The sequence below is a fragment of the Molossus molossus genome, unplaced genomic scaffold, assembly GCF_014108415.1.
Source record: "Molossus molossus isolate mMolMol1 unplaced genomic scaffold, mMolMol1.p scaffold_m16_p_18, whole genome shotgun sequence".
In the NCBI taxonomy this organism is placed as follows: domain Eukaryota; kingdom Metazoa; phylum Chordata; class Mammalia; order Chiroptera; family Molossidae; genus Molossus; species Molossus molossus.
The window spans coordinates 4,919,685-4,938,794 of NW_023425353.1; the positions used below are offsets into that span (position 1 = coordinate 4,919,685).

At 41.2% G+C, this 19,110-nt stretch overlaps 1 protein-coding gene across 3 annotated transcripts in view; it reads left to right on the forward strand.

Annotated features, from left to right (window-relative positions):
• Positions 1-19,110, forward strand: part of EOGT (EGF domain specific O-linked N-acetylglucosamine transferase) — a 64,004-nt gene that overhangs the window by 20,039 nt on the left and 24,855 nt on the right. For all 3 annotated transcript variants that reach the window (XM_036267416.1, XM_036267413.1, XM_036267415.1), the window contains exons 11-14: positions 8,397-8,489; positions 9,287-9,358; positions 9,500-9,586; positions 10,277-10,345. In XM_036267416.1, the coding sequence (XP_036123309.1) occupies positions 8,397-8,489; positions 9,287-9,358; positions 9,500-9,586; positions 10,277-10,345 (321 nt within the window). The remainder of the gene's footprint in view (positions 1-8,396; positions 8,490-9,286; positions 9,359-9,499; positions 9,587-10,276; positions 10,346-19,110) is intronic.

Here is a 19,110-nt window from a genome sequence, read left to right on the forward strand (position 1 = left end):
TTCCATTGTGTATATATGTACCACAGTTTTTTAAACTACTCATCTACTGATGAACATTTGGGCTGTTTCCAGATCTTAGTGACTGTAAATAGTGCTGCTATGAACATAGGGATACATATATTCTTTCTGGTTGGTGTATTAGGCTTCTTAGGGTATATTTCTACAAGTGGGATCACTGGGTCAAATGGCCGTTCTATTTTTAATTTTGTGAGGAAACACCATTTTGATTTCCTTAGTGGCTGCACCAGTCTGCATTCCCACCAGCAGTGTACTAGAGTCCCCTTTTCTCCACACTCTCGCCAACACTTATTGTTTGATGATTTGTTGATGGTGGCCATTCTGACAGGTGTGAGGTGATACCTCATCATTGTTTTAATTTGCATCTCTCTGATGATTAGTGATGTTGAGCATTTCTTCATATGTCTCTTGGCCATTTGTATGTCCTGTTTGGAGAGGTGTCTATTTAGCTCTTCTGCCCATTTTTTAATTGGGTTCTTTGTCTTCCTTTTGTTGAGTTGTACGAGTACTCTATATATTTTGGAAATTATCCCCTTATCTGATGTATCATTATGCTCTCCCATACAGTGGGTTCTCTTTTCATTTTGATGGTTGCTTCTTTTGCTGTGCAGAAGCTTTTGAGTTTGATGTCGTCCCATGTGTTCATTTTTTCTTTTGTTTCTGTTGCCTTAGGTAATGTATCAGTGAAAATACTGCTGCTTATGATGTCTGAAATTTTGTTGCCTACATTTTCTTCTAGGAATTTTATGGACTCATGAGTCACATTTAAGTTTTTTATCTATTTTAAGTTTATTCTTGTGTATGGTGTAAGTTGATGGTCTAGTTTCATATTTTTGCATGTAGTTGTCCAATTTTCCCAACACAATTTATTAAAGAGGTTGTCTTTACTTCATTGTATGCTCTTGCCATCTTTGTCAAATATTAATTGAGCATAATATTTTGGGTCAATTTATGGGTTCTCTGTTCTATTCCATTGATTTATATGCGTGTTCTTATGCCAGTACCAGGCTGTTTTGATTACAGTAGCTTTGCAGTATAATCTGTTATCCAGTATTGTGATCCCACCTACTTTGTCCTTCTTTTTCAAATAGCTAATTGCCATAGCTATTTGAGGTCTTTTTCTTCCATATGAACTATGAAGTATTTGTTCTAGTTCTGGGAAATATGTCATTGGTATTTTGATGGGGATTGCATTGAATCTATAGATTGCTTTGGGTAGTATGGACACTTTAATGATGTTAATTCTTCCAATCCGTGAACAAGGTATGTGCTTCCACTTTTTTATATCTTCCTCTATTTCTTTTATTGATGTCCTGTAGTTTTCTGCAAATAGATCCTTTATTTCTTTGGTGAAATTTATTCCAAGGTATCTTAATTTTTTTTTTTTTTTTTTATCCTCACCCGAGGACATTTTTCCATTTTTTGTTCAGTAGAGTGGGAGGGAGAGAGAGGAACAGAGAGAGAGAGAGAAACATCGATGTGAAAGGAACACATCGAGTGGCTGCCACCTGCACAACCGACCAGGGCCGGGGATAAACTGCAGCCGAGGTACACGCCCTTAGCGGGAACCGAACCCGGATCTCTCAGGACTGCAGGCCGACACTCTAACCGCTGAGCCAAACCGGCCAGGGCGGGGCGGTATCTTAATTTTTTTGCTGCAATGGTAAATGGGATTGTTTTTTTAGTTTCTCTTTCTGTGAGTTCATTATTGGTGTATAAGAATGCCGGCAATTTGTTGATGTTAATTTTGTATCCTACAACCTTGCTGAATTTGTTGATTAAATCTACCAATTTTTTGATGGAGTCTTTAGGGTTTTCTATGTATAATACCATGTCATCTGCGAATAATGACAGTTTCACTTCCTTTTTTCCAATTTGGATCCCTTTTATGTTTTCTTCATGTCTGATTGCTGTGGCGAAGACTTGCAGTACTATGTTAAATAAGAGTGGCAAAAGGAGCATCCCTGTCCTGTTCCTGTTCTTAAGGGAAATGCTTTTAGTTTTTGCCCACTGAGTTTGATGTAGGTCTTTCATATAGGTCTTTATTATGTTGAGATATGATCCCTCTATTTTCACATTGCTGAGCATTTTTATCAGAAATGGGTGCTGGATTTTGTCGAATGCTTTTTCAGTGTCTATTGATATGATCATATGGTTTTTCTCTTTCATTTTGTTAATGTGTTGAATCGCATTTATTGATTTGTGAATATTGTACCAGCCTTGCATCCCTGGGATGAATCCCACTTGGTCATGTTGAATAATTTTTTTAATGTGTTGCTGGATGTGATTTACTAGCATTTTGTTCAGGATTTTGGCATCTATGTTTATCAGGGATATTGGCTTGTAGTTTTCTTTCTTTATAGTGTCTTTATCTGGTTTTGGAATTAGAATTATGCTGTCCTCATAAAACGAGTTTGGGAGTCTTCCTTCTTCTTGAATTTTTTGAAATAGTATGAGGAGAATGGGTGTTAGTTCTTTGAATGTTCGGTAAAACTCCCCTCTAAAGCCATCCAGGCCTTGGCTTTTGTTTGCTGGGAGGTTCTTTCCTTCTTCTTCTTTTTTTTTTTTTTATCCTCACCCGAGGATATTTTTCCATTTTTTTTACAGATAGAGTGGGAGGGAGAGAGAGGAAGAGAGAGAGAGAGAGAGAGAGAGAGAGAAACATCGACGTGAAAGGGATACATCGAGTGGCTGCCACCCGCACGACCAACCAGGGCTGGGGACAAACTGCAACAGAGGTACATGCCCTTAGCGGGAACCGAACCCGGGTCTCTCCCGACCGCAGGCCGACGCTCTAACCGCTGAGCCAAACCGGCCAGGGCAACTGGGAGGTTGTTGATCACCTCTTCAATTTCCTTAGTTGTTATAGGTCTGTTCAGTTTTTCTATCTCTTCCTGGTCCAGTTTTGGGAGACTGTGTGTTTCTAGAATATTGTTCATTTTCATTAGATTGTCAAATTTGTTGCCATATAATTTTCATAGTATTTGTTAACAATCCTTTTTATTTCTGTGGTGTCAGTTGTTACTTTTCCTCTTTCATTTCTGATTTTGTGTATTTGGGTTCTCTCTGTCTCTTGGTTAGTCTAGTTAAGGGTCCATCAATCTTGTTTATCTTTTTGAAAAACTAGCTCTTTGTTTCATTGATCCTTTGAATTGTTTTTTTTTTTTTTTTTGGTCTCTATGTCATTTATTTCTGTGCTGATCTTTACTATTTCCTTCCTTCTATTTGATCTGGGGTTTTCTTTCTGTTTCCTTTCCAGTTCTTTAAGTTGTGAGGTTACATAGTCTATTAGAGATTTTTCTTGTTTCTTGAGGTGGGCTTGTAGTGCTATGAACTTCCCTCTCAGAACTGCTTTTACTGCATCCCATAGATTTTGTGTTGTTATGTGTTCGTTTTCATTGGTTTCCAGGAAGTTTTTAATTTCTTCCTTGATCTCCTCGGTAACCCATTCATTGTTTAATAACATGCTATTTAGCCTCCATGTGTTCAGATGTTTTTGCATGTTCTTGCTGCATTTGATTTCTAGTTTCATGCCATTGTGAACTGAGAAGATGCTTGATATGATTTCAATCTTCTTGAACTCGTAGAGACTTAGTTTGTGTCCTAACATGTGGTCTGTCTTTGAAAATGTCCCATGTACAGTTGAGAAGAATGTGAATTCTGTAGTTTTGGGGTGTAATTCTCTGTAGATATCTATTACATCCATTTGATCTAGTGCTTCATTTAGAGTCTGTGTTTCTTTGTTATTTTTTTGTCTACAGCAGCGGTTCTCATCCTGTGGGTCGCAACCCCTTTGGGGATGAATGACCCTTTCACAGGGGTTGCTTATGACCATCGGAAAACACATATTTCCGATGGCGATTAATAACAGTAGCAAAATTACAGTTATGAAGTAGCAACAAAAATAACTTTATGGTTGAGGGGTCACCACAATATGAGGAACTGTATTAAAGGGTTGTGGCATTAGGAAGGTTGAGAACAACTGGTGTAGATGATCTATCTAGTGATGTCAGCGGGGTGTTGAATTCCCCTGCTATGATTGTATTACTGTCAATTTCTCCTTTGATGTCCTCCAGAAGATTTTAAATATATTTTGGTGCTCCTATGTAGGGGGCATATATGTTTACCAAGGTTATATCTTCCTGTTGGATAGATCTGTTCAATATTATGTAGTGACCTTTTTGTCTCTAGTTATGGCCTTCATTTTGAAACTTATTTTATCAGATATGAGTATTACCACCCCAGCTTTTTTTTTTACTTTCCATTTGCTTGGAAGATTTTTCTCCATCCCTTCATTTTCAGCCTATGTGAGTCTTTTGTTGTGAGGTGGATCTCTTGTAAATAACGTATATATGAGTCATGCTTTGTTATCCAGTCAGCTACTCTGTGTCTTTTTATTGGAGCATTCAAACCATTCACATTTAAGGTGATAATTGATATGTACTTATTTATTGCCATTTTTGTTTAGTGTGGTTCTGTTTTTCTTCCTATTTCTTCTACTAATTACAGCAGTCCTTTTAACATTTATTGCAGTGCTGGTTTGGTGCTAATGTATTCCCTTAGCCTTTTTTTTTTTGTCTGGGAAACTTTTTATTTGACCTTCTATTTTGAATGATAGCCTTGCTGGATAGAGTAGTCTTGGATTCAGATCCTTGTTTTTCATTACCTTGATTACTTCTTGCCATTCCCTTCTGACCTGTAGTGTTTCTGTTGAGAAGTCAGCTGATAGCCTAATGGGGGTTCCTTTGTAGGTAACCTGTTGCTTTTCTCTTGCTGCCTTTAGGATTCTCTCATTGTCTTTATTTTTTGGCATTTTAATTACTATGTGTCTTGGTGTGGGCCTGTTTGGGGTCTTCTTACTTGGGACTCTCTGAGCTTCTTGAACTTGAATGCCTTCTTCCTTCACCAAATTAGGAAAGTTTTCTGACACTATTTCTTCAAATATATTCTCTATTCCTTGCTCATTTTCTTTTTCTTCTGGGACTCCTATGATGCGAATATTATTATGTTTGCAGTTGTCCCACAGTTCTCTTAAGCTGTCTTCCTGTTTTTTAATTGTTTTTTCTTTTTTGTTTTTTGATTGGTTGATTTTTTCTACCCTGTCTTCTAATTCACTGATCTGGTCCTCAGCTTCCTCTACTCTGCTGTTAGTCCTTTCAGTGTGTTCTTTATTTCTGCTATGCCATTCTTCATTTCCACTTGGTTGGTTTTCAGTATTTCTCTATCTTTACTCATGGTGTTGATGTCTCTACTCATGCTGTTGATCTTCCTCAAGATCATGGCTCTAAACTCTACCTCCAATAACTTGCTTAACTGCATTTCATTTATCTCATCTTCAATAGAGTTCTCTTGTTCTTTCAATTGGGAATTTTTTCTTTGTTTCCTCATTTTGGCTATCTCAGTGGGTTTTGGAGCCTCCCAAATTTTCCCTGTGGTTGTTGGTGTTCTGCTCTTTGTGGCTCCCTCTACTAGGTTTGGATGAGTGTAGGAGGACCCATGTTCAATACCACTATTACGTCTTACTTTTCTGGATAGATTTGCAAGCCCACCAAAGGTTCAGTTATACTCTAGCTTCTTGCCTGGAGGCTATTAGTCTCAGTTACTTGATAAGCCTTGGGTTGTAGCCCTTAGTTGAATGAAAAACTCCCTCAGGTGTTCATCGTAAGAGAATTAGTGGGTGGGGCAGATGCTGATTGTTAATGAGCCTCAATTTGCATTTTTGTGGCCCAGCTTGGTGGGGTTAAATGTCCAAGGGAGGGCCCGCTGTTTCTCCCCAGAGCCCTGGGAAGGAGCAAGATGGCCACCGTTTTGTGTGGCTGAGACTCAGCAAAAACTTTGAGTACCCTCCAAATCTTGGGTGTTCGTACAGAGTTCCAATCCAGTTCACCCTCCCTCTGCTGGAGCCCAAGGTGAGTGGCTGTAACTAATTTAATGCTCTGTCTTGGCACTCTGCTCTGTGGAATCTGGTTGGGATTTTAACCATGGGAGAGTTGCTCACAGCTATAATAGCTGCTTTCCATGGGTTCCCAGCCTCCCTCTTGTGCCTCTGCAGACCTACCAGGCTTGATTCAGAGTTGTATTTTTTTTTTCCTGTCCCTGGTTATATGGTCCTCTGCAGCTACTTTCCTGTTGCCTTTTTCTGATGATTTGTCTTTATTTTAGTTGTGATTCCAGTTTGATCCTGGGAGATGGTCTATGTAGCTTCCATTCACTCTGCTGCCATTTTGGAAATCTCAGGTTATGTTTTCCTATTTAATCAGCTACCCTACGTCTTGATTGGAGCATACACCATTTACCTTTAAGGTTTTTATTGATAGGTACTTATTTGTTGCCATTTTTATTCTTTATGCCTGTTTTCCTCTCTTTCTCTGTTTCTTCTTCTTTTTACTAGAGTTTATTTAGCATTTCTTGCAATGTTGGTTTGATGGTAATAACTCCTTTAGCCTTTTGTGTGTGTAAATTTCTTTATTTCACCTTCAATTTTCAATGATAACCTTGCTGAATAGAGTGGTCTTGGATTCAGGCCTTTAGTTTTCATTGCTTTGTGTATTTCATGTTCCTCCCTTCGGGCCTGAAATGTTTCTATTGAGAAATTAGCTGACAGTGTAATGGGAGCTCCCTTGTACGTAACTTTCTGTTTCTGTCTTAGTTCCATAATATTCTTTCTTTGTCTTTAACATTAGCCATTTTTATTATGATGTTTCTAAGTGTGGGTCTTTTTTGCTTCATCTTTATTGGGACTCTTTGTGTTTCCTGGAATTGTGTAACTCTTTCCTTTACCAGATTAGGAGAGTTTTCTGTCATTATATTTCAAACAGTTTCTTTATTCCTTTCTCTGATTTTTTTTCCTTCTGGTACCCCTATGAAGCGAATGTTGTTATGTTTCATGTTTTGTCCACACTCTGTTAAACTCTCCTGTTTTCAAAAATTTGTTGTTCATTTGCTGCTCTAATTGGGTGTTTTTTCTACCTTGTCTTCTAATTTTTTGATTCAGTTTTCCGCTGATTCTAATGTACTATTGAATCCTTCCAGGGTAGTCTTTATTTCACCTATGTCATTCTTCATTTCCACTTGATTTTATTCATAGCTTCTACCTCTTTTTTCATGCAGATGTACTTCCCACTGAGTTTTTTATACTTCTCATTAAGTTGCCTGTAATTCTCATTAAGTTGTTGGAGCACCCTTAAAACCGTATTTTTAATTCTTATCTGACAATCTGTTTGCCTTCATCTCATGTACTTTTTTGGTGATTCTTCCTTTTCTTTCATTTGGGAGTTGTTTGTTTCTGCATTTTAGCAGTCTGGTAGTTCAGGGCCAGGGGAGGTGTGTCCAGGATCTTGTTGGGGCTGGATCTTGTTGGGGCCAGATCTCAGATCCAGTCTGGTTGTCAGTGGTGATGTCAGCTCTCGGCAGTAGTGGCAGCATCGCAGGTGGCTCTCAGTGGTGGTGCAGCTCTCAGCATCAATGACAGTGGGGGCCAGTGGTTTGTGTCTGCGACAGGACCTGTGTGGTCAGTGGCTCTGAGCTGGTACAGGCCGGTGCCTCTCCTATGCTGTTGGTCCAGGAGAACTGATGGTTGACAGCTCGTATTCGCGTGTTGACGATGGTGCCACTGAGGTGGGTGGGTCTGGCGGGGACACTGCTACATAGCAAGGTCTGGCGGAGGTGCTATTGTGTTGTGTAGGTCCAGTGTGGGTGTGGCTGGGGTGCATGGATTCAGGGGGCGAGGCTGGCGAGTGCTGGTCTGGTCGGGTGATGGCTGGAGTGCATGGGTTTGTCGGGGTGGGGCTGGATTTTCCCGGGTCTGCAGGGTATGGAGTTCCCTGGTGGTGGCTTGGCTCCTGTGGCCCTGTTGCTGCTGCCATGTACAGATGTCGTGGGGTCGTGGCTGCCTAGCGCAGGCTGGCAGAGGCACATCAGAGGCTGCAGGACCACCCATGGCCTTGAGGCACTGGGCTGTAGTGGCTCCCTGCTGCCTCCTCCCAAGGAGGATCTGGTGGATCTTCCAAAAGGTTGGCATTCTCCAGCCCCAGGTGGGGGAAGCACCAGGCCCAGCAGCACGCATGGGTAGTCAGTGCCCCCCCGCCTATAGCCCCCAGATTCTCTGCCCTCAGTTCCCACATGGCCTGCAGATGCTCACCCACACTCACCCCCACACCCACTCTCTCTCCACACCTCACCCACTCACACACTTACCTTTCTCTGCTGTTGCCCACAGCCATGCTCCCAGCCAACACTTATTGTTCTTATATGGATTTTATGAGCTTGTTTAGGATCTTTAGTTTTTCACATTAAAAAGCTCATTCAGGTACACTGTTAATTCTTGACAAGCCACATTGAATGATTTGTGCCCTGACTTGCTTTGTTTCCACTTTCAGAGCTCCTATGGATATGGCGACCTGTTCTCTGACACCTGGAAAGCATTTACTGACTATGACGTGATACCTTTGAAAACCTATGATTCCAAAAGGGTACTGGAGACTTGACTCACTCATTAAATAACTACTTACTATGAGTTTCTAGTACTGTTACCACTGATGTCTTACTTCTTAGATTCTTTTCCTCAATTTTTTTTTAAAATCCTCACCCAAGGATATTTTTCCATTGATTTTCAGGTAGAGTAGGAGAGAGGGAGAGAGAGAGAGAAATAGAGAAACATTGATATGAGAGAGACACATCGATTGGTTGCCTCCTGCACGTCTCCAACCAGGGCTGGGGATTGAACCGCAACTGATGTGTGCACCCTTGCCTGGAATTGAACCCATGACTCTGGTCCACAGGTCGATGCTCTAATGCTGAGCAAAACCTACCAGGGCTAAATATGTTTTATTGATTTTTTTTAGAGAGAGAGGAAGGGAGAGAGAGAGAGATAGAAACATCAATGTGAGAGAGACACATAGATCAACTGACTCCCATAGGCCCCCCCCAGTGGTTGAGCCTGCTACTGGGTGATGTGCCCTGAGCCGGAATTGAACCGGGACCTCTCAGTCCCTGCGATGATGCTCAGTCCACTGAGCCACACTGGCCGGACTTAGTTTCTTTTTGGATAACTGGAATCCTCATTGTTACTAACCGTGTAACTTTTCATAATATTTCTTCATCGCTTTTCCAAAACCACACATTTTACTTGAGTGAAATAGTTTGCTATTCTAAATATTTTGGTGATATAGAGGTTAATTAAAATTCCTTTCCTGTAATTATAAGTGCTGTTTTGGTGTGAAGGGTATAAATTGTTTCTTCTTACCTTGTAAAATGTCTTTATTGTTAGGTATGTTTTAAAGAAGCGATTTTTTCACTACTCCCCCGGATGAGATATGGGCTGTTCTATAATACCCCTCTGGTAAGAATGTCATGTGTTGTAAACATTCATGTTTATAAAATTTATTCTTGATATTTTTAAAGATAACATTTATGTATAACTTGGGAAGCTCTGAAACAGTAACAGAAATGTTCGTAACATGAACCATTGCTTCTGTTTTAGATATCTGGCTGTCAAAATACCGGATTATTCCGGGCGTTTTCCCAGCATGTTCTGCACAGACTGAACATCACACAAGACGGACCCAAGGTAATGAATACACAGCAGGTCCTCGAATAATACTGTTTCACTCAATGTCTTTTCATTTTAATGTTGATGAGATGCCATAGGAACTTAACTCAGTTAGCCTATGGTAACATTGGTTTCATTATATGTTATTTTGCTTAAAGTCACAGAACCTATGAGATATTAAACGAGAACTTACTGCATTATGGGTTTTGAGGTGGGCTTGACCTTCACCCTGATAAAAAAATCAATGCCACCTTTGCAGAAAAAGAAATACTCAGAAGACAATGTTTTCTGTGTTAACAGTTTCTGAACCTGAGTGATTTGAAATCAGATGTCTACAATTTATGAAAGGTAAACTAGGGATAGTGAAAGAATGTGCTTTCTTTCTTTTCTTTTTTTTTTTTTTTTTTGCCATATTTTCCTCACTCAGCCCCAAATCCCCACCCAAGCCACACAACCTCTGCTAAAAATCTACCCAGCCATCCAAACAGAAGTATAATGAATTGGTTTTGTCTTCTGTGGCCAAAGTAATTGCATTTTTTTAATTCCCTGAGAAAACTGTGAAGGAATTAGGCTTACATTTTAAGATAAGTTCCATACATGTATTCTCGTTGAGTTTCATCTCCTCGTGAAAGTCACTTTTAGGCTTAGGTGTCCATTCTTCTGCCCAGGCATATGCAACGTTATTCTGCCTTTTCCTTTTGATTACAGGATGGGAAAATGAGAGTCACGATTCTTGCACGGAGCACAGAGTACCGGAAAATACTAAACCAAAATGAGGTCAGTTTTTGGTATGCATTTTTAATGTTATCATATTGTTTCATTTTTTTACATTGCATTAAATGTTTTGATTTGAACTTAATTACTTTAGGAAAGATTGATGGCTGCGCCCAGTTCATTTATTAGATTTTTACTGAAAGGCATTAAACCACTTGTTAGAGTCCCAAACTCATTTCATAAATTATATTAACCTCAAAGATAACCATGTTTACAGCGACATGGCATGAAGATGTACTCATAATAGTAACATGTATCCCACAAAAATGTATTGAGCACCATATGCTGGGCCCTGGTTCTGGGTCTGGTCAGAAACAGGACAAGATCAGGTTACAAATTCCCCCTTCTGTTGTTCTTTCCTTAATCTTGGGAACAGGGGTGATGATGGCTCTAGCCACTTCCTACCCATCAGGGACAATGAGCAAGGGTGCAGGAAGGCACAAGAAACATGCTGAGAAGTCTAGGATTGTACAAGCAAATACAACAACCAGGAAAGGAAAACATTGTTTAAACCCAAACAATAGCAAGTTAAGATAGAATAATTCAGGTTTATGTAAGCCTGGTATGGACACTTGGGTATCTTCTTTTCTTGGCCCCATGGGGTCTGTTCACCTGTTTTTCTTTTTTTATCCTCACCCAAGGACATTTTTTGATATTTTGTTCAAATAGAGTGGGAGGGAGAGAGAGAGAAAAAAACAGCGACGTGAAAGGGACACATTGAGTGGTTGCCACCCTCACGGCCCAACCAGGGCTGGGGACAAAATGTAACCAAGGTACGTGCCCTTAGTGGGAACCAAATCCGGGTCTCTCTGGACCTCAGGCCGACGCTCTAACCACTGAGCAAAACCAGGCAGGGCTCACTTGTTTCTTTTGAAAAGTAACTTATTAGAGGGACTTCACAGGGTCCATTCCATTTAGCTTGTAGCTGAACCTCGGTGTTGATTTTTCTGAGTCTTGAAGATAAGATAAAGTAGCACCTAGAGACTGCACTCATTTTATAGTGTTGAATTTTTTAAAAAAATTTTTTATTAATTAATTAATTTATTTCTGTTACAGATATTTCTCCTTTTTCCCCCACTGATTCCCTCTCCCTTGCCCTCCCCGCCCTGTCCCCAGCTTTGTTGTCCATGTCCATTGGTCATGCACACATGCATATAAGTTCTGTGGTTTATCTCTTCCCCACCACTCCCTCTTCTGGGGATCGTCAGTCTGTACCACACTTCCACGTCTCTGGGACTACCCCATTCCTCAGACTGTTATGTTAATTATATTCCACAAATAAGTGAGATCACATTGATACTTGTCTTTCTCTGTTTGGCTTGTTTCGCTTAGGATGATACATTCCAGGTCCCTCCATGTTGTCTCAAAGGATAAGAGCTCTTTCTTTCTTACAGCTGCATAGTACTCCATTGTGTATATGTACCACCGCTTTTTTATCCATTCGTCTACTGATGGACATTTGGGCTGTTTCCAGATCTTAGCTATTGTAAATAGTGCCGCTACAAACATGAGGGTACATATATTCTTTCTGATTGGTGTTTCAGGCTCTTAGGGTATATTCCTAGAAGTGGGATCACTGGGTCAAATGGAAGTTCATTTTCAATTTTTTGGGTTAATACCATATTGTTTTCCATAGTGGCTGCACCAGTCTGGACTCCCACCAGCAGTGTACTAGAGTCCCCTTTTCTCCACACCCTCGCCAACACTTGTTGTTGGATGATTTGTTGATGGAGGCCATTCTGAGAGGTGTGAGGTGATACCTCATTGTTGTTTTAATGTGCATCTCTCTGATGATTAGTGATGTTGAGCATTTCTTTATGTGTCAGCCATTTGTATGTCCTGTTTGGAGAGGTGTCTAGTTAGTTCCTCTGCCCATTTTTTAATTGGGTTCTTTGTCTTCCTTTTGTTGAGTTGTATGAGCACTCTCTATATATTGGAAATTAACCCCTTATCTGATATATCATTGGCAATTATGCTCTCCCATACAGTGGGTTGCCTTTCCATTTTGATGATTGTATCTTTTGCTGTGCAGAAGCTTTTGAGTTTGATGTAGTCCCATGTGTTCATTTTCTCCTTTGTTTCTGTTGCCTTAGGTGATATATCAGTGAAAATTCTACTGCGTGTAATGTCTGAAATTTTGTTGCCTACAGTTTCTTCTAGGATTTTTATGGATTCATGAGTCACATTTAAGTCTTTTATCCATTTTGAGTTTATTCTTGTTTATGGTGTAAGTTGATGATCTAGTTTCATTTTTTTGCATGTAGCTATCCAATTTTCTCAACACCATTTATTAAAAAGGCTGTCTTTACTCCACTGTATGCTCTTGCTAACTTTGTCAAATATTAATTGAGCATATTGTCTTGGGTCCACTTCTGGGTTCTCTGTTCTGTTGCACTGGTCCATATGCCTGTTCTTGTGCCAGTACCAGGCTGTTTTGATTACAGTGGCTTTGTAGTATGACTGGAAATTTGGTAATGTGATCCCTCCTACTTTGTTCTTCTTTTTCAAGATTGCTGTGGCTATTTGAGGTTTTTTTTGGTTCCATATGAACTTTTGAAGTATTTGTTCTAGTTCTTTGAAGTATGTTGTTGGTATTTTAATGGGAATTGCATTGAATCTATAGATTACTTTGGGTAGTATTGACATTTTAATGATGTTAATTCTTCCAATCCATGAACAAGGTATGTGCTTCCACTTTTTAATATCTTCCTCTATTTCTTTTTTCAATGACCTGTAGTTTTCTGCGAATAGGTCCTTCATTTCTTTGGTTAAGTTGATTCCTAGGTATCTTAATTTTTTTATTTCTATTTATTTATTTTTTTTATTTTCACCTGAGGAAATTTTTTTGTTTTTTGTTCAGATAGCATGGGAGGGAGAGAGAGAGAGAGAAACATCAACGTGAAAGGGACACATCTAGTGGCTGCCACCCGAACCACCCAACCAGGGCCGAGGACAAAATGCAACTGAGGTACATGCCCTTAGCGGGAACCAAACCTGGGTCTCTCTGGACCGTAGGCTGATGCTCTAACTGCTGAGCAAAACCAGTCAGGGTGGTATCTTAATTTTTTTGCTGCAATGGTAAATGGGATTATTTTCTTAGTTTCTTTTTCTGTGAGTTCATCATTGGTGTATAAGAATGCTGTCGATATTTTGACATTAATTTTGTATCCTGCTACTTTGCCAAATTCATTTATTAAGTCTAGTAAATTTTTGATGGAATCTTTGGGGTTTTCTACGTATAGTATCATGTCATCTGTGAATAATGACAGTTTCACTTCCTTTCCAATTTGGATCCCTTTTATTTTTTCTTCATGCCTGATTGCTGTGGCTAAGACTTCCAGTACTATGTTAAATAAGAGTGGTGAAAGTGCCCTGGCCGGTTTGGCTCAGCGGTTAGAGCGTCGGCCTGCGGTCTGGAGAGACCCGGGTTCGGTTCCCGCTAAGGGCATGTACTTCGGTTGCAGTTTGTCCCCGGCCCTGGTTGGTCGTGTGGGTGGCAGCCACTCGATGTGTCCCTTCACGTCGATGTTTCTGTCTCTCTCTCCCTTCCTCTCTCTCCCTCCCACTCTATCTGTACAAAAAATTGAAAAATATCCTCGGGTGAGGATTAAAACAAAAAGTGGTGAAAGTGGATATCCTTGTCTTGTTCCTGTTCTTAAGGGAAATGTTTTTAGTTTTTGCCGTAGGCCTTTCATATATGGCCTTTATTATGTCGAGATATGATCTCTCTATTCCCACATTGCTGAGTGTTTTTATCAGAAATGGATGCTGGATTTTGTCGAAGGCTTTTTCAGCATTTATTGATATGATCATGTGGTTTTTATTCTTCATTTTGTTTATTTGGTATATCACATTTATTGATTTGCGAATATTGTACCAGCCTTGCATCCCTGGGATGAATCCCACTTGGTCATGGTGAGTAATTTTTTGATGTGTTACTGGATCCGATTTGCTAGTATTTTGTTCAGGATTTTGGCATCTATATTTATCAGGGATATTGGCCTGTAGTTTTCTTTTTGTAATGTCTTGTTCTCGTTTTTGAATTAGAATTATGCTGGCCTCATAAAACGAGTTTGGAAGGCTTCCTTCTTCTTGAATTTTTTGAAATAGTTTGAGGAGAATGGGTATTAGTTCTTCTTTGAATGTTCGGTAAAACTCCCCCGTGAAGCCATCCGGGCCTGGGCTTTTGTTTGCTGGGAGAGTCTTGATTACTTCTTCAATTTCTTCTGTTGTTATTGCCTGTTCAAGTTTAGTACCTCTTCCCTGTCCAGTTTTGGGAGACTATGTGTTTCTAGAAATTTGCCCATTTCGCTATATTGTCAAATTTGTTGCCATATAATTGTTCATGGTAGTTGTTAACGATCTAATGTATTTCTGTGGTATCAGTTGTTACTTTTCCTCTTTCATTTCTGATTTGTGTATTTGGATTCTCTCTCTTTGTTTCTTGGTGAGTCTAGCTAAGGGTCCATCAATCTTGTTTATCTTTTTAAAAAACCAGCTCTTTGTTTCATTGATCCTTTGAATTGTTTTTTTTGGTCTCTATGCCATTTATTTCTGCTCTGATCTTTACTATTTCCTTCCTTGTACTTGCTCTGGGGTTTTCTTTTTGTTTGCTTTCTAGTTCTTTAGGTTGTGAGGTTAGATAGTCTATTAGAGATTTTTCTTGCTTCTTGAGGTAGGCCTGTAGTGCTATGAACTTCCCTCTCAGAACTGCTTTCTCTGTATCTCATAGGTTTTGTGTTGTGTGTTCATTTTCATTGGATTCCCGGAAGTTTTTAACATCTTTCTTGATCTCCTTGGTGATCCATTCATTGTTTAATAGCATGCTATTTAGCCTCCATGTGTTCAAATGTCTTTGCATGTTCTTGTTGCAATTGATTTCTAGTTTCATGCCATTGTGATCTGAGAAGATGCTTGATATTATTTCAATCTTCTTGAACTTTTTGAGACTTAGTTTGTGTCCTAACATGAGAATGTTCCATGTGCACTTGAGAAGAATGTGAATTCTGTAGTTTTGGGGTGTAATTCTCTGTAGATATCTATTACATCCATTTGATCCAGTGCTTCATTTAGAGTCTCGGTTTCCTTGCTAATTTTTTGTCCAGAGGATCTATTTAGTGATGTCAGGTGGGTGTTGAAGTCCCCTGCTATGATTGTATTGCTATTGATTTCTCCTTTGAAGTCTTCCAGAAGACTTTGTATGTATTTTGGTGCTCCTATATTGGGTGCATATATGTTTATCAAGGTTATATAATCCTGTTGGATAGATCCTTTCAATATTAAGTAGTGGCCTTCTTTGTCTCTAGTTATGGCCTTCATTTTGAAATCTATTTTATCAGATATGAGTATTGCTACCCCAACTTTTTTTCCCTTTCCTTTTGCTTGGAAGATTTTTTTTCCATCACTTCACTTTCAACCTATGTGAGTCTTTTTTTTTTTTTTTATCCTCACCCGAGGACATTTTTCCATTTTTTTTGTTCAGACAGAGTGGGAGGGAGAGAGAGGAACAGAGAGAGAGAGAGAAACATCGATGTGAAAGGAACACATCGAGTGGCTGCCACCCGCACAACCAACCAGGGCCGGGGACAAACTGCAACCGAAGTACGTGCCCTTAGCGGGAACCGAACCCGGGTCTCTCTGGACCGCAGGCCGACGCTCTAACCGCTGAGCCAAACCGGCCAGGGCAACCTATGTGAGTCTTTTGTTGTGAGGTGGGTCTCTTGTAAACAACATGTATATGAGTCATGTTTTCTTATCCAATCAGCTTCTTTGTGACTTTTTATTGGAGCATTCAATACACTTACATTTATATTCTCTAATCCTTGCTCATTTTCTTCTTCTTTGGGGATTCCTATGGGACTGCGAGTATTACTACATTTCTAGTTGTCCCACAGTTCTCTTAAGCTATCTTCTTGTTTTTTAATTCTTATTTTTCTTTTGGTTTTCTCATTGGTTGATTTTTTCCTACCCTGTCTTCTAATTCACTGATCCGGTCCTCCTCTTCCTCTATCCTGCTGTGTTTAGACGTTCCAATGTGTTCTTTATTTCTGATATCTCATTCTTCATTTCTTCTTGGTGGTTTTTAATTTCCAAGTGGTTGATTTTCAACATTTGTATGTCTTTACACGTGCTGTTGAGCTTCCTCAAGATCATGGCTCTGAATTCTAGTTCTGTTAACTTGTTTCACTGCACCTCATTTATCTCATCTTCAGTAGAGGTCTCTTGTTCTTCTATTTGGCCTTTGTTTCTCTGTTTCACCATGTTGGCTATCACAGTGGGCTTTGGAACCTGTCAAGTTTTCCCTGTGGGCATTGGTGTTCTGCTGTTTGTGGCTCCCTCTCCTGGGTTTGGATGATGCAGGGAGGACCCATGTTAAACACCACTGTCAAGTCTTACTGTCCTGGTTTGAGTTGCTAGCCCAGGAATGGTACAGTTATCCTCTAGCTTTTTGCCTGGAGGTTATCAGTAGCAGTTACTTGAAGAGCCTTGGCTTCTCAGTTGAGTGAAAAACTCCCTCAGGTGTTCAGCATAAGGGGGATTACCCTTGAGGGTGGGGCAGATTCTGGTTGTTAATGGGCCTCAATTTGCATTTCAATGGCCACTGGGTGGGGTTGAATCTCCGAGGGAGGGGCCGCCACCTCTCCCCAGAGCCCTGGGAAGGAGTAAGATGACCACCTTTCTGCGTGGCTGCAACTCAGCAAAAGCTCTGAGCACCTCCAAATCCTGAGTGTCCCCACACAGTTTCAGTCCAGTCTGCCCTCCCTCTGCTGGAGCCCAAGGTGAGTGGCTGCTGTGAATTTAGCCTCTGTCCAGGCTCTGCGCTGTGGAGCCGCCTGGGTGTTTAACCCTGAGGGTGTTGCTCACAGCTAAGGCTGCTGCTGTCTCTGGGCTCCCAGCCCCCGTCTCGTGCCTCCACAAACCTACCAGGATCCAGTCAGGTCCCTGGATATATGGTCCTCACAAGCTGCTTTTCTGTTACTTTTTCCTGACGATTTGTCTTTATTTTTGTTGTAATTCCAGTTTGGTCCTGGGAGATGGTCTGTGTAGCTTCCATTCACTCTGCCACCATTTTGGAATCTATAGTGTTGAATTTTTTAATGCTATGCTTAAGGAAGTCTGTCCCATGTAACATTTCATACAGGCTCAGTGGGAGCTTGCTTCTAGGGGCTACGCTTACCCTAAGCAGGGCAACTGAGAAGAGCTCATACTGAGTTAAGTTGGTTTCTTGAAATGTTTATCTTCTGAGTTTTCCCTGTAGACTGGAGTGTCCATGAAGTGTGTCCTTCCTGAGGGCCTCACATCTGTTCCTCTTCCTTGGCTGTACCCTGTAGGAGCACTGCCCGCGGTACTGTTGTTCCCACTGGTCTCTAGACGTCCCTTCCAAAGTCAAACAGTTCCTGGGACTCAGGATACAGGGGCGTATGGTAAAAGTCACCTTCTAAGTCCAGAACTGTAAACAGCAAAGGTCTCCAGACCAAGCTGTAGATACAGTAACAGGGTTTGGTGCCACCGGACCTATATCCTCTGCAGTGCAGTTAAAGGCTCTCAAATCCTGTGCGGAACGAGTCTCTCTGGTCCTGGGTCTGCATTGGAGGTTGAGAGTGTTGTTTGGGGATTGACAAGCTTGGTTAATTGGCATTTAATAAAGATGGCTGTCTGAGGCTTTATACCTCCTTTTGCAGGCCTCTCCAAAGGGTATTGTTTCAAGTTTGGCATTTCAGTACCTGGACAAAGTTTTGCTGTTCAGCGTTTTGGCTCTTCCTGGCTTCTGTCAGCCCAGACATCACTCTTACCTTTTGTAGAATTTATTCAGAGATTTCTGGTTGAATACTGTCTTCTGATTGTAATAGTGCAGCTTGGAGGGTGTAGGCTTGATCTGCGAGTATGTTGGTGTCAACTCATTCTGGTGAGAAAGTCACTTGGGCATTTACCTTATTTAGTGGATCTCATCCCAACAGGGGATGGGTCATTCAGGCAGACACAGAAAGCTGTGTTCTAAATGTTTCTCCATGTGACATTCTCGTGGCTGAAGGAAGGGTCTGTCCCCCCACAACAGTGATAGCCGTGGTTTATGGGAGAGGGGCCTTGTCTGGTATATATAAGTCAGAATGTGCAGCTCCAGTGTCTACTAGAATGTCTACGAGTGTCTTGCCCACAGCAGTTGTCACCCAGGGTTCCTTGTGGGAAATGCTGAGCTAATAGAGTGTCGAGGCCCCTAGGTCCCTGTCATTGCTGGTCCTTAGCAACCAGTTGTGGCATCTGGTATGTTTGTCTGTGGGAAGTTCCTTCCCCATCCTTTCCAGAAGGTTAGGGCATTCTTGTCTCCAATGACCCATATGAACATTATTGTGGCTCTAAAGGGGGACAGCCCTTGCAGTCGGGGCTCCAGGGGCCCTTCTCACGGTTGTGTGTTTCCTCCTGCCAGCTCCTCACTGGGTCCTTATTGAATGTTGGTCAGGGAAGGGAGATTGGTACTCCTTGGGCCCTTGTCTGGGCCCCTTTAAGTCACTTCTGCTGAGCCTGGGATGGTGTGCTTTGGGCAGGTCCGGGGGCTGCTGCAGGCCTTCGCGCGCCTCCGAGTCTGCATGGAGCTCGGGTGCCCGGGCCTGGGCTTTGCCCTGGGGCTGGCCCTGGCAACAGCACAGCCATGGCAGGGGCCGAGGGCAGGGGCTGAGGTGGTGGTGTCCAGCCTGATGCTGGCCAGGCGCTCTGCTTCCTGTTGTGTCTCTACCTGGTGGGCTTCCCATAGCATCTTCAAAGTGGACACT